This window comes from Lethenteron reissneri, chromosome 51 (assembly GCF_015708825.2).
Source record: "Lethenteron reissneri isolate LAM-NWPU_2019-01 chromosome 51, ASM1570882v1, whole genome shotgun sequence".
Taxonomy (NCBI): domain Eukaryota; kingdom Metazoa; phylum Chordata; class Hyperoartia; order Petromyzontiformes; family Petromyzontidae; genus Lethenteron; species Lethenteron reissneri.
In genome coordinates, this window is record NC_083829.1 from 3,035,645 (window position 1) to 3,050,350 (window position 14,706).

General features: G+C 47.4%; 1 protein-coding gene across 1 annotated transcript in view; it reads left to right on the forward strand.

Annotated features, from left to right (window-relative positions):
• Positions 1-14,706, forward strand: part of SUCLG2 (succinate-CoA ligase GDP-forming subunit beta) — a 138,290-nt gene that overhangs the window by 76,507 nt on the left and 47,077 nt on the right. Inside the window, exon 10 of the mRNA XM_061572672.1 lies at positions 10,354-10,474. Within this exon, the coding sequence (XP_061428656.1) occupies positions 10,354-10,474 (121 nt within the window). The remainder of the gene's footprint in view (positions 1-10,353; positions 10,475-14,706) is intronic.

Genomic DNA, 14,706 nt, shown 5'->3' on the forward strand with positions numbered 1-14,706 from the left:
AGTTGGGAGGATGGTGGTGGCGGAGGAGGCAAGCGAGGGTGTGGTGAACACATTTAAATTGAAATTCAGCCTCTGACGGAATAACGCTCGACAATTTCAGAGACACGGCTCTCGCGTCCCGGATCCCATTACTTTCTGAATATTATTGCGTTACGTACAATATGCAGAAAAGTAGTGTGCAATATTGGGCAATTTTCTCACAACACGTATTTGAATGCGGGTGTATAATGCGCCGTAGATGGTTTTACATTTTGTGGAGTTAAATTCCCAGGCAACAGTGGCTACGGTTCTCCAAATGCAGTTTCACGGTATTGTTATAGCTGTAAATTTGTATGTACACACATAGGACCGTTCTGCGTGATCACGTACACAATATTTTTGCATGGTGCCAGTATATGACATTATCCCCCTAAACCTATAATTGCATCTGAATATTTCTTGGGCCATTTTGAATCTGCAGATCAGTGGTACAAGGTCATTAACCCAAAAAATTAGGTAACAGTAATGGGTAATATTGCATAGCGCATTATCTTCACAAAACCCACAGTGACCAGCATGGTGAAGTATGGCCAAACAACCCCAGCGATCCGCATGAACACGAGGCAACCCTTCGCCACCCCGCGTCTAAATACACGAGAATCTCAAGATGGTGTACAGGGCAAGCATACACACGGCGCAGTCGGACAAAGCGAAGAATGAAACGAAAAGCATAACACAAAACTCACGTTGCGCAGATAAGACCAGCGCACAAGCCGTATGACGCACACTGCAAACCCAAAGCGCTCGTTCGAAACGTCAGCGAACGCGTGCATAGAGGATGCATTTGTTTTGGGCACAAGTAATTTCAGGGCAGGATAGGTTGGATCCTATACTCATTTTTAGACAATTTGAGGTGGACTTGCAATCCGGAATTCACCGGTTCCATCTCCCAGCATGGCAAATCAGGAACAATGGGACAAGTTTCTGAAATCCCCTCCCACCTTTATTCGCCGAGTAGAATAAACCGTTTCACCACAGTTAGTCAATTGCCTGGTATGCAGGAGGTCGTGGGTTTGATTCTGACCCTGACGGCTGCTGTATATTTGTAGTTTGCTTGTTCTCTCCCCGTGTTTTTCCTTCCACATTTAGAATCAAGACATGCGTTCAGAGTATTTGGCTGTTAAACATTTCCGCGTGATACGTCACTTCATTGAGCTATCATTTGTGATCGCCAGGTTGCTTCTGAAAAATAGCTAAATTGCTCGCTGGGCCTTATCTGGTAAAATAAAAATGGTTTAGCTTCCGATAAATATTGGTAGCACACATACGAGAATAGGGACACTGCCATGGCACAATGGTTGGCGCACAGAGGTCACCTGTTGGATCTCCTGGCGTGGCTGTTAAAATAATGGGGCAATTTAAAAAATAAGAGTCCCTCTGCCCACTCCGCTTCTGATAAAGAGCTGTATAGCTCAGTGGGCCTTACCTGGTAAAATAACAAAAAATAGCAGCAACAAGCAATCGAGCGATTCGCAGGGCTTGCACCTTTACCATTTAACAGAGGAACGAGGGCAAATGAACTGAGGCCGCCTTGCCGTTTTGTAGGTTTGCGCGTACGGTAGCCGGCGCGTTCACGGCTCGCATTCCACTGGACATCGGTGACTGCTTCCTGACTTTTTGAAACCCTCACCGATTCTGAAAACCGTTCACGGTTTGTCGGCTGTCGTTCAAGAACCTCTTGGGTCATTGCGCCGTGCACGAACCACTGCACCGCCGCCTCCATCCACCGTGTGTTTTCAAACATTTAACAAAATATACCGTTACATTATCGCAATGCTTTTATCATCGTCATTATTATTACTCCTGTTAAACCCTTGGTAAATCATTATCCATTTTCGTATTTTGCAATTTGCTTTCATTTTTTCCGGCTTCATTGTCACCCTCCTGGCACAAGTTACACTACCGGGCGACTATTTTTGTAACAACGGAGAAGTTTATTTTTTCCCCGAGCGCCCTAAAATCCACCAAATTCACCAAAGTAAAAACGACCGAACCTTTGGCGCAGGCGTTGCCCCCCCACCCTTCCCCGTTATTGCAAGCGAGGAGCAGCTGCCACGGTGGACATGCCGAGTGGCTATCGGGAACCGCACGTGTGCGGCGAACGCTTCCAAGGAGAGGGGGGGGTCCACGAGTGCCGTCTGCCTGGCTCGGATGTAAAAGGTTAGGGCCTGGAATTGCTCCAATTAGATTAGGGCTCTCATAGCCACTGACAACGAGGCCCCGCGAATGCTGGTTCATTCTAATCTTCCGCAGACACCTGCTGTTCTGATCTACGGTGCGTGGCCCACCGCTGATAACATGGAAGCGCAGAATTTATTATTCCCTGCGTCCCAGCCCGTGCACGGATCCCGCACAACATTAAACGCAGCGGTATGCCGTCTGCGCCATTTGGGATTGCGTTTTAACTTAAGGCACACGCCGGCTGCCAGTGTTACATGACTTTATCCGTTAATGGTTCAAACGATGTAATTTACCCCCTCCAAAAAGTTGTTTTTCTCTCTCCTTCCTCCTGCCTGTCCGATTTCCCCACTCCTCCCCATCAATAGCTGAAAGGGAATATCAACCAGATTGGCATCAGATTTTTATAGGGTGTAGTCTCATTGCGTGCGTGTGCGATACCCACACGTCAGAATTTGTAAGGCGTTTTACAGCGTGACGCTGAACATCTCACTTGGCAGACCTTCGTACTGGGGGGAAAAAAGACGAGGAAGAAGAATAGATTCAAGTCTCGTGCATCTTTTACCTTAAGTTTGTATAGCAATGTAATAACAACGAAACAACTATTACATTTATAGACTTGAAGCCGACGTATCGATGAATCTACTTTGTGTACGATGACAGAAGCATGTGTGGACTTTCGGAGAAAAACGGTCCTTGATAACTTGAGAACGCCAAAGCTGTTGCTGCGCTAAATCCTGGACACGTGTGAGTGAATCACTTCAGAATGACCATCTGTTTGGCAAATTACTTAAAATTAAATTAAACTCCATTAATTACAAGCATTGCAATGTCACGTTTGAAAAATGCACCTTGTAACAATGGGGAGAGAGAGGCCTGGCCAGGTGTGTGGTGTTTTTTTAACTCGTTCATTAATACAATTTTGCGCGACGACGCTCCGAACTACTGAGCTGTAACGCAATCGCGGCGGGATGTCAGTTTTTGGAAAAATCTCGCTTGTGCCAAGCGCCTTCTTCCTAGGTTAGCGCAGAGCGGGCCTCCGGCTCTGCTGCCCCGATCACTTGGAAATTGGTCCGAACCGAAATGTATATTTCGGTTCCGGGGGTTGGGGGTCTTTCCCGTATTTAATCAAATGAGGAGAGCCGCTTTTAAACATGAATCCTGACCCGTCCTGTTTTCCGGCTTTCGTTCATCCTCGCGAATATCGCCTTCCTATCAAACGAAATTGAGTCCCAATTTCGCCTTCGCCCGTGTCACCGTTTGCGGAGGAGCGGTGGCGCGGCGGGTTAGCGCATCGCACGATGAACCCGGCCCACCCGAGTTCTGTTCCTGGCCACGGCCAACATCAGTGGCGCTTGGCATCCGAACCATCCCTGGGCAGTACCCTCCTTCATCGTCCTGCCCTGTGGCCAGTATGTTAAAGGGGGATTCAAACAACCCCCGTAACCAAAAACGTGTGTGGCGTGGCCTACATCCAGCATGGCCTACAAGGGGCTGAAATGTGGTGTTAACTAATTATGTTGATGGTATAGACTTGGTGACCAATCGGCAAAGTATTGTGATGCATCTTTGGTAGGGTGGTGGGGGGGGGCAGTACAGCTGCTAAACAGCTGTACAGGGCGATCCAGATGTCTTGTGACCCCCCACTGAAAAGAAAATTCATTTGCATATTGATTTTTGTTTGAAATAAACCTTACTTTAAAAAAATCTAAAGTTTTAGAGAATCAAATGGGTGGGGGGGGGGGATCACATGACATCTGGACCACCCTGTAGATTGCATTTTAGTTCGTGTGGCCTTGATGCAAAAATGCATGTCAAGGACCGTTTTTTAAATGTTCCTTTGAATTGACGTCCCCCACCCTGCACATGCAGCCATCGGCACTGTTCGCGGAGACATTTTAGCCGAGCAAAGCAAATCTGGTCGGCGTTTTTCAAAACGCTCTTGATAGCTCCGCCCTACACCACGAGTTGAAATTATCGATAGCTGCCTCCTAAAGTTTATTTGAAATCCATTGGCCTGCACTCAACGCGGACAGACTGGAAAATGTGGACTGGCACGTTCTTTCCAACATTACTCTCCTTAATTACTCACATACATTGCCGTTGTGTAAAACCAGGCGGGGGGGGGGGGGGGGGGGGGGCATTGACACATCTCCTTTGCTCAAGGGGGTCACGTCACAAAGTTTCGTCTTAAATGGCAGCTTTGTTGGGTCCCATCTCTGAAGGTGACCCTGGACCAGTGGTGTAAATCCCCCCGTTCATACGTCGGAGCTCAGTCTCCCCGAAGCGCAACCATTGCCAAACGAATACGTTGTTATGGGGTCGCACTCGTTACACACAAGTGCTTGACACAAATGAACCACAACTTTCTGATGTCGCCAAGGAGCATGAACCATCATCGCGCGAACTCCGGTCATTCTCACAGCCGCTGCTTTTGGCTAGCCATCGAACAATGACGGCCAACCGCGTCGCGCCCTTTCAGATGCGCTTCTGCGGCCGTCTGGAAAGTACTTCCTGACGATATTAGGAAGCCACTGGAGCTATGCACTTTCATATCTAGATTGAAAACTCGTTGCTTTAGAAGTGATTTTTGTGTTTAGTTGTCCTTCCCCTACACCTCCAATGAGCACGGTTGGCTCTGTACGGCTGCACAAGAAGTTCAACGTACATATATTGCTGACTTCCGGCAAAGTAGCACTCATGTTTTGACCTCGGAAGGATGATGGTCTAAAGGCAACCCCGGTACCTAGATTTGAACATGTAACCTTCCGATTGAATCTCACCATAATGTTGTGAGACACGTGTTAAATACAATTATCTTTTCAACAGAAATATTTCAAAAACAAACCAATGCAACACATTGTGCATCATCATCCGGCAAAAGAATATCCTACGTTGGTCAACCCCTCCCTCCTCCGATGTCTGTCACATGCCTGCTGGCCCTTTATCTATCGCAAAGAAATGTCCAGGTGGCGAATGGAATGGCAATTATCATGGCGATAGCACGTCTTGTGAAAGTAATAAGCTTACTGTTATTAATGTGCAGGTGGGGAAATGCTTTACTTTGTGGTGGCAAGTGTAATTCATCTCCGTGTTGAGTCCTTCGGACTCTGCACTGTTGCTGTGCTGGTTTTGTCCACTGCCTCTTGACCGGATCGTTCTCATTTTTGGCTGGCCATCGAATAAAGACTAGTCGCCCTATCGCGCTCTTTAAGATGCGCTTCTGCGGTCATTTGGAACGCTCTTCCTTCCGATATCAGGAAGCTCACCGGAGCTATGCACTTTTACATCTGTATTGACAACTAATTTATTTGGAACTGCTTTTTGCGTTTAGATGTTGTCCTTCCCCCACCTTTGATTAGCACGGTATGGTGCGAAAGAAGTTCAACATACAGATATACATACGTCCCGCCGCCCAATTCGTTTTCTTAATCTTCCCCTCTCCACATCCATTCGCCTTTCCTTGGTCGCTGGATGGACATGTTTTTTGTCTTTGAATCTAGTGCCGATTGATACGATTAGATCCTTTTTGATCGGTTAATCGGCAGCTGATGCCGGCCCATCCGCCCTCCACATGGCACTGCCCTGGCCGTGCACGGTGACGATACATGGTGACGACCATGACATCATCAGTCCTCGCTCAATTCTTTATAGACGCATTACACGTGCGTCTTCAGCTCAACAATAATCTCCATGCATTGGACCAATTGACCAATCGAAGCAACATTTGATACATGTCAGCTATTCGAGTGGTCCGTAGATTTTCCAGTTCGAGTTGAGTTATTGTGGTAACTTCTTCTAGGAGAAGTTTTGAATGTTATTTTTAAGCTTATTAATTTTACCTGCAAATTAATTATTTTTTTAACGGAGTAAATTTTTTGACAGATTTCCCCAGTGCTAAACAACACGCTTTAGAAAGGTGTAAAACATATTTGGTTCTTGTCGCGAACGTTCCTTAACTTGTGAGCCTCTGGTGTTGAGTAAAACATAAATAAAACCCAATTAGTTGATTACAAATCTGCAGTTGTGAAAAAAAAAAAACCTTCTCCCCCACGTTTAAAATAATTACGTGTGATTCTCGCACTGAGCCAATTACCACGTTTTTACCTATTTTGTTTCCAACTAAAATGATCATTAAACGGTTTTCACCTTTTTAAAGTGACGGGGTCATTTCCTCAGAGTCAGTTCCTTTTTCTTTTGTGCTGCTTCTTGATCTTCCGCTGCCCTATTCCCATCCCATCGAGTTACTTCAAATTGTACAATCCTCCATTCTTCCTCCTCCACCCTCCGCTGTCCTCCTCCCCCCTCCCCCTCTCCATCCTCCCTTCTTATCTTCTCCCCCCCACCTGTCTCCCCCTCTCACTCCTCCTGTATGAAACGAGCGAGCGCGGTTTCCCGGACTCGTCACGAGCGACTGAAGGGGTGCCGAACGTTTCCTCTGAATCCGCGCTCGGCGGTGCCTCCAGCGAAAGAGGAGGTAGACAGCCGAGCGGCTCGGCTCACCGTGGGGAGGTGGGGGGGCACAGACAGAGGCGGGGGGATTCTTGTGACCCACGGCGAACCCAGCTGCCGCGTACGCGGTGCCGAAGTCGGTGTCTGGAAAGGGCACCACACAACGACTCGGCAACGTTCGCCCTCCGTGAATTTTCATTGGGGTGGGGCGGAGGACGGGGGACGTATATCGTGCCAGTACAACCTATGGCCCACCCGTCGCCAAAGTAGCCTTGCGTGCGCGTCGTCAAGTGATGCTTCATGCTGCTGCCGTGACGCAATGTTTGCGTATGTTTTTACGTTGAGCTTCTTTCGCACTGTACGTAGCCAATCATGCTGATCGGAGAGTGCGGGGTTATCCCGCTGGACTCGCAAATGCGGAGGTCGTCGGTTCGATCTTCCTGCCAAGGCGGTGGAAACAACGGTGCACGTTTCTCTAAATTGTCCCTCCTCTCTCCATCCGGCGGTATAATGAAATGGGCACCTGGGGGGGTATGGTCACATAGGATCCACTTAGCATCGCTGCGCTGCGTGTGTGCACGAGGGCGCCGCTGAAAGCGCTATTAAAGTAAACACATTGCACATTTCAAGTGTTTGTCAACATTGAGTATCAACTACACACACGTCTTATGCGTCGTCACATGTACGTGTAATTAAAATGTGGGAATGTTTGATGAGCTGATGGGGTCTGGGAGGAGTATGAGGGCAGTTGGACGGCTCCCATGGGTGGTATGTGGCGGGACAAATGTTATGAACCACTGAGCGTGGCCACAATTAGTTATGGTGTGTGACTTCTCATAAGCTCGGAGCCCTTGGTGCATGAGACTTTGTGCATCGGGTTTTTTTTTCTCTCCCGGTGACGGTTAACTTTGCCCGCTTTGTTTCCCCGCGCGAGCTAGCTGTCGACACTATTGATGAACATGTGCTGTTAGACCGTGGTGGTCGAGCAGGTGATTAACAAGATAAATATCCTTCTCTCTCGGAGCATTCAGCAGCCACACCCCCAAGTAGGATAACTCCCCACGACGACTACGTTTTGTTCACCGCACGTTACGAAGGTCGCACTCATTACACACAAAGAGCTTGCCACAAATGAACCACGATTACCCTGCTGATCTCGTCAAGGAACATAAACCCTTCACGCGAACTCTGCTCATCTTCGCAGCAGCGGCTTTTGGCTAACCATCAAACAAAGACGGTCACCGCATCGCGCGAATTCAGATGCGCTTCTGCGGCCGTCTGGAACGCTCTAACTTCCCATATTAGGAAGCCACTGGAGCTCTGCACTTTCAAATCAAGATTGAAAACGTGTTTCTTGAGAACTGCTTTTTGTGTTTTAATTTGTTATCCTTCTCCGTGCACCTCCGATTAGCACAGTTGGCTATGTATAGTGTGAAAGAAGTTCTACATACATACTCTCCGAACGATCCACTGGCTCGTCTTGAAGCAGAGGTCGCAAACGGGTTTTGATTCCTTACCCGTACCCGGCCGCACCAGGGTCGCAAACGGGTACCCGTACCCTACCCGTACCCGGCCGGGTATCGGGTAGAGTATGGGTACGGGTACCCGATTGCGACCTCTGGGATGAAGCCATGTTGCAGGCGCGGGTGGGTTGATTCTAGGAACTTTAATTGTGAGAAGAGACAAGACGTTGGGAAATGAGTGACAAACGGTTACTCACCAGTGACTCACGGCCTACCCGTACCCGGCCGCACCAGGGTCGCAAATGGGTACCCGTACCCGGCCGGGTACGGGTAGCCGGGTATCGGGTAGGGTACGGGTATCGGGTACCCGGTTGCGACCTCTGGCTTGAAGAACCTCGCAGAAGCACCGAATTTGAGTGGGCATCAAAACTATTGGCCTGTTGTAGTTAGAAATTCTGTATAGGTGCCTGTGTGCCTGCCTATGTGCCTGCCTGTCACTTTGGCTAGTGCTGTACCCGTGTGGATTTCACCGTCTCATTACGGCTCCTCAGTCTGTTGTCTGGATTATCTATCCTGTCCTGTAGTTTGTCTGCTTGTCTGTCAAGGTAGATAGTTCTAATATATGTATGCGTGTGCCAGTGTATTTGTTATGGTAAGTGTGTTTGTGTGTGTGTGCATATAAATATATAAAAGTATGTTCCCTATTATATCACCCAGGATTGTGATGAATTGTATGTATGTTGAACTTTTTCACACCATACGTCGCCAACCGTGCTAATCATATTGGAGAGGCTTTCATCCAACAGTGGACTTGCCGAGGATGATGATGATTATATATTCATAATCAACGTTTTTGGGTTTAGATCGCGTTATTTATAAATGTGTCGTAACCCTCCACCACCCGACACGGCCAATCAGTAAAAAAGTGTCACGTTGACAAAGACAAATAGTTCACTGCTTTAGCCCACCGGTGTGTTGAAGCCACAACATTTACAATTTGAGTACGACGTTTTGCCATTCTGGCGAATTGCCCGATGATGCTGGATGCAATTACCAGCGAAACGTCGTACTCAAATTGTAAATGTTGTGGCTTCAACATACTGGTGGGCTAAAGCAGTGAACTATTTGTCTTTGTCAACGTGACACTTTTTTACTGATTGGCCGTGTCGGGTGGTGGAGGGTTACGACACATTTATAAATAACGCGATCTAAACCCAAAAACGTTGATTATGAATAACATTGGTCGCGAAAGCCTACGTGTTAAAATGATTATATATATTCGGCATGTGTTTCGGAAATGATCTAGAGGTTATATTTGTTAAGGTCTCTATAGATATGAATATTTTTTTATGCATGTTATTACGTAATCCTTTATTATGACATAGCCAAAACGTCAAAGTGTGTATCACACTTAAGAAAGTGGGGCAGCGCTGGAATTCTAAGCCATTGGTTTAAATTCCACATTCTTATGGCAGGGTTAATGAACCTATGCGATAATTTATTCTCTCAATGTAGTTCTCATTGGACTGACCGTGTGTCCACCTCTTACCAGGAGTCGAACTCCAAATTCCTGATTGCTAGACGCACTGTAACCACAGTGCAGCCTGTTCCATCTGTCAAATGTATTTAGCCCTTGCTCGCATGCAGACATTATCGCTCCACTGACCTCAAATTTACCCCGGTGGTGAACTTGAAGATGTGGACCTCAAAGCTCAATGTCTGTAATACGAATAGAACGCAACATTCGTTCTAATTCTGTGATACATTTTTAGTTGAGTTTGTGGTGAAGTCCAACCCACAACCCATCAAACGACGCGTCGCCGACGAGCGCGACATCTTGGCGGCGTCGCTGCGTCTGCTGATGCCTCCTCGGACTGGTTGCAACAATTTAAGAATTCAACTATAAACCAAGTTTCAAAAGCGTTGCTTTCACGTCCTGCCGTACGATAGGAGGGTTTCGTCTTGATCGAGTCGGAGAAAATACCTATAGAATTTTTGTTTATTTTTCATATCGTCGTCCTCTTTGTCCGGTTGACTAAAACCAGTCCTCCGCTGGCTCCTAATCTCATAGCTCCGGTGGTCTGGGTCTCAATTCACGGTCAGCGACTTTGACCTCTCGTCGCGCGACAGATTCCATCGCGGCCCTCACCACGCCCGGTGGTTTCGGTTCCCCTCTCGCGGTCATTGTCCATGCTTAACAACCTCCTCCCCTTCCTTACAGGTGAAGGCGATCCTGGTGAACATCTTCGGGGGCATCGTGAACTGCGCCATCATCGCCAACGGGATCACGCGTGCGTGCCGCGAGCTCAACCTCACGGTGCCGCTCGTCGTGCGGCTGGAAGGTGAGCGACGGTTGACACCGCTTGCACCGCCACACGCCAAACTTTCGCCTCTTTGACTCGGTGGCGAGATGTTGACTACCTCTCCTGGTAAGTAGGAGGTCGTGGGTTGAATCTCGAACCTGACGCTGGATGTATATTTGGAGTTTGTGAGTCTCTCCCTCCCCCCGATGGTTGCGTGGAAGTTCGGGAGATCGAACCGCCGACCTCTGGATTCGGTACACAGAATGAAAGGTGATTTAATCGATGGGTTAGCCAGAATGCCCCACTGGAGCGCTCGTTGAAACCGTACATACCGTTAAGGTGTAGTGCCATCAAGGCAAACAAAGGAAGTCCGTTTGTCCCGCACGTACGGAGATGCACTGACGCGGCCCTGGCATCGGTGGGCAATACCGTAGTGGCTGGCACTATGCACGCAATTGCTCGTTACTCAGCGTCCACCGCTATTAACTATTTATTGTGTGTATGTGTGTGTGCGCGGCGTGCGCCGCGCCTCGCTGGCTGCGTGCCGTCACGGTTTTGACATCCCGCTCGTAGGCAGATGCCATCCTTTAGGCGCCTTCATGTAGCCAACACGTTCAATATTTAACGATTGCCCACAGCTCGTCGTCAGGCAGGGGGCTTTATTGCTCATAGCCAAAGCTGTGTGCTCAACACATGCCTTTTAACAGAATAAATATGGTGCAAACTGCGTGTTTAAAACTTCTTATTTATTTCTTGCCAGCCAAGAGAGTCCCCATTATTGCCTGCCTTTGGTGGCTCTTCATCTTTTTTTTTTCTTCCGCGTGCGCTTTATTTCTGTGCCATTTCTCCAGTTGCGTCGCCCGTCCTTGTATCTTGTGCCACCGTATCCTTCCATCTCACCCTCGGTCTCCCACTACTCCTTGTGCCCTTCACCGGTGGCATCTCCACAGACCTTCTAGTCCCTGGGTCTCTGTTTGAGTCTCGCCGCCACACTCAAGTTCCGATCCCGCTTTTGGGAGCGTGCCGACGTCACCTAGAATCTGACCGATCCGGAAGAATGCTTTCAAACAGAAGAACGCCGTCGAACATCGCAGGCTTCCAGAACAAACGCCTCATTCGAAACCTCCTGGCTTTGACATTCCTTGAAGGCACTGGTCATCAGCATCCGAACATCAGCAGACCGACGGGCACATCTTCATTAATGGCATATTAAAGACAGGCCCACAGTAGCGCGACGGTGGCCATGCAAGCCAAACGATTGACTACATCGTTAGCCACCGTAGTCTGCACTCCTTCAGTGGAGGAGTAGAGAACTACACCCAACTCTCTCCTGAAGCCCACCTCGTGGCTAGCTTACCTTCACATTGCCAATTATCTCCAGATCATCTTGCCATACGCAAGAATGTGAGACCTCTGTGTGGGTCCATGGATCTCTGTGCATTTGTGAGATACTTTAATCTCCGTTGTCTTTTTAAATGCATCTTCCTTTGTCTCTTCTGAACACTCGCCCAAACCATCAAAATATCACCTCCGTTACCGTTTATGGAATATTAGTCGGCCATGCTGAAGGCTGTAACTTATACGTATCAAGTCAAGTATAATTTTGATTGGAAGCTTTCGTGACTGCAGGGATCAATACTCTTTGGTTCTTTCGGTAAACTCACGTGGATAGAAAATTAATAGATCACGACGTTTCGATCGCAACACAAGCAACCGTCATCAGGTGAAACAAACACAGCAGGAGAACTGCTGACGTAGAAAAAAATAATTATATAAATTTTCTTTCTACGTGACTTTACCGAAAGAACCAAAGAGTATCAAGTATAATTGTTTAACCCAGGCGAGAATTCAAGAGGACCGGGTTAATCTCCATTGCATGAGTGACCCGAGACGCCAAAAGAAAGTACAGCACTATATCAATAATAAATCGGAGCAAAAACAACCGTGGCACATGGGATATCATCGAGCATATCCCACAAATCACTGTTCAATAATGATTCCCTGTCGCCCTTGGGCAGATTATTTTTCGGCTGATCATTGTACAAATTCAATTAAGTTAAAGAAACATTAAACAGAATAGGGTGAGTATCATGCGAATATGTAGCGCAGACGAGGATATATGTCAAATGCAATTGCAAGTGAAGTTATAAAGAATCGACAGCTTAGCATCAGGCTGCGATTTAGATGGCACAGTTACCAACGACCCTTTTTTAAACGACGGTATTCCAGGAAATTGGGACATCAACATAAAAATAATTCTAACCAACGAATCGGTGCCTTATCATATGATTGGTCGATTTAGGGTCCACCGGGCCTACGGGATGGCATTAACGATGTATTTGCTACGGTGGAGCGCTGTGGTATAGCAGGCGGCCCCCCTGCGTTAATTAGTTGAGCGGAATGGCCGGCCTTATGCACGATGTGCTCCATCATCAGAGCGTGATGAATTGTTGTCTTGGCTTTGCGTCTGGGTGCAATATATTTGGGTTAGAGTGGGGGCTGATTGACTTCCGCACAGATGTAGTTACACTGGGTGCGTTGCATTCATCACCGTGGATCTGCGGCGGCGTGTTGAGGCTTTCCAGAGCTCTTCCAAAAGCCCTCCAGCCGTAGGGGGTCAACTCTCTCAAGGTCACAGCCGCATCGAAGCGTGCTGAATGAGTTCAGAATCATCAGCTGCTGGCGTCAACTTTGTGGTGTCCAGTTGCAGCTGAGCTGTTTGTTGCTTTTTGTTCAGTTTTAATTATCGTAAAACCTCCTTGAAGCCGGACTTATTCGGGGGGGGGGGGGGGGGGGCAGCCTTCCCCGGTGAAGCGGGCATGTCCGACATACTTAACATAGGTGAAGGAAGACAATATACACTTGCGTTACAATTCTATGTTATTACAACATAAGCCTATTAATTACCACTTGATAATAAAAATAATGATTAACTCAATATTTACATCTTCAAAAACAAAATAAATGCCGTTCAGTTTTATCTGTGTCAGCATCACCATGAAATAGCCACCTCCTCGTATGCTGCCCACCGCAGTCGCACATTTATCCAGTGTCGGGCTCATGCTGAACACGACGACAGCGATATGACCCGGCGCGTGTAGCCCGAGGTCCTACATGGTGCACAGCTCCTTCTCCGGGAGCCGATGGACCAAGGGAAGCTCCATGGTCTCTTGTGTCTCGCCGCGCTCACGTGCTCACGTGAGTGCAGCTATTAGTGTGGGCCCCAAGTGGACGTGGGAGGGCGCGGGGTTCACAGATTGTCGGCAGGGCTACACGAGTTGTTATTTCTTTACTCTCCGCGTCTAAAATAATCACATCTTGCGTGAATGAATGCACGCGCTGCGAGTGTAATTATTTATTGCAGTCGCTTAATTGGAGAATCCGTACAGAATATAACATCAGTATATTTATTTATACTGGAGGAATCCGATGAGGTTTAAAGCTCTTTTTTACAGATGTCCAGTAGTACGCCGCGAGTGATAAGGCGGGAGGAGGACAAGGAGTGACAGCCCCCTACTTGTGTTTTTTCACTGCTTTACTTTATTGGGTTTTGCTTTTTTCCGTATTGGTGACCCCCCCCCAGACCGAGGCTTTGTTCGTCTGTCGACTTTCTCACCTGATTCGGCAAAATTAACTTGGGTAGCTGACAGGTGGGTAAGAGAGAGAGGGGGGGACCTTACTTCCCGGAGCTTGAGAGATCATTGGCCCCCGTTTACTGCTCAAAAAGCTTACGGCTAAACTACAGGTGATGGTGATTAACGATAAGAAAAACAACGCAAACCTTCCGTACAAAATGCATACACAGGATGTATGAACATGATGATTTATTATACCAAAGCATTTACCTGTTTGCGGATTAAAGAAAAGTATTTTTTTAATAACAATTTAGCAAGCCATTGATTTCTTTTGTATTAATGGTGTTTCAGTTATGCCCAGATATAAAAAAAAATAGCTGTTGGTTTTTTTGCCCTGCTAGGGTTGTTGCTGCCAAGCTCGTGATTGTTATTCACAACAGACAGCTCTGTCTGACCATTTAAATTGCATTAATAATCACCCTGGCAAGTTAGTCTGATGTTGTTTGAGGCCAATCACAAGAATAATGTGAAATTAAACGGTGGAGAAAATTACGTATTTAAAGCCCACCCACGCTTGTTTTATTGCGTGTGTGTGCACAATGATTTATTTTATCCATCCCTTTCGGAACATTTCATTTTTAGCTGAATATTAATTTGGCAATCGGCGACGGTGTGTAACTTTTGTTTTGTATCGAG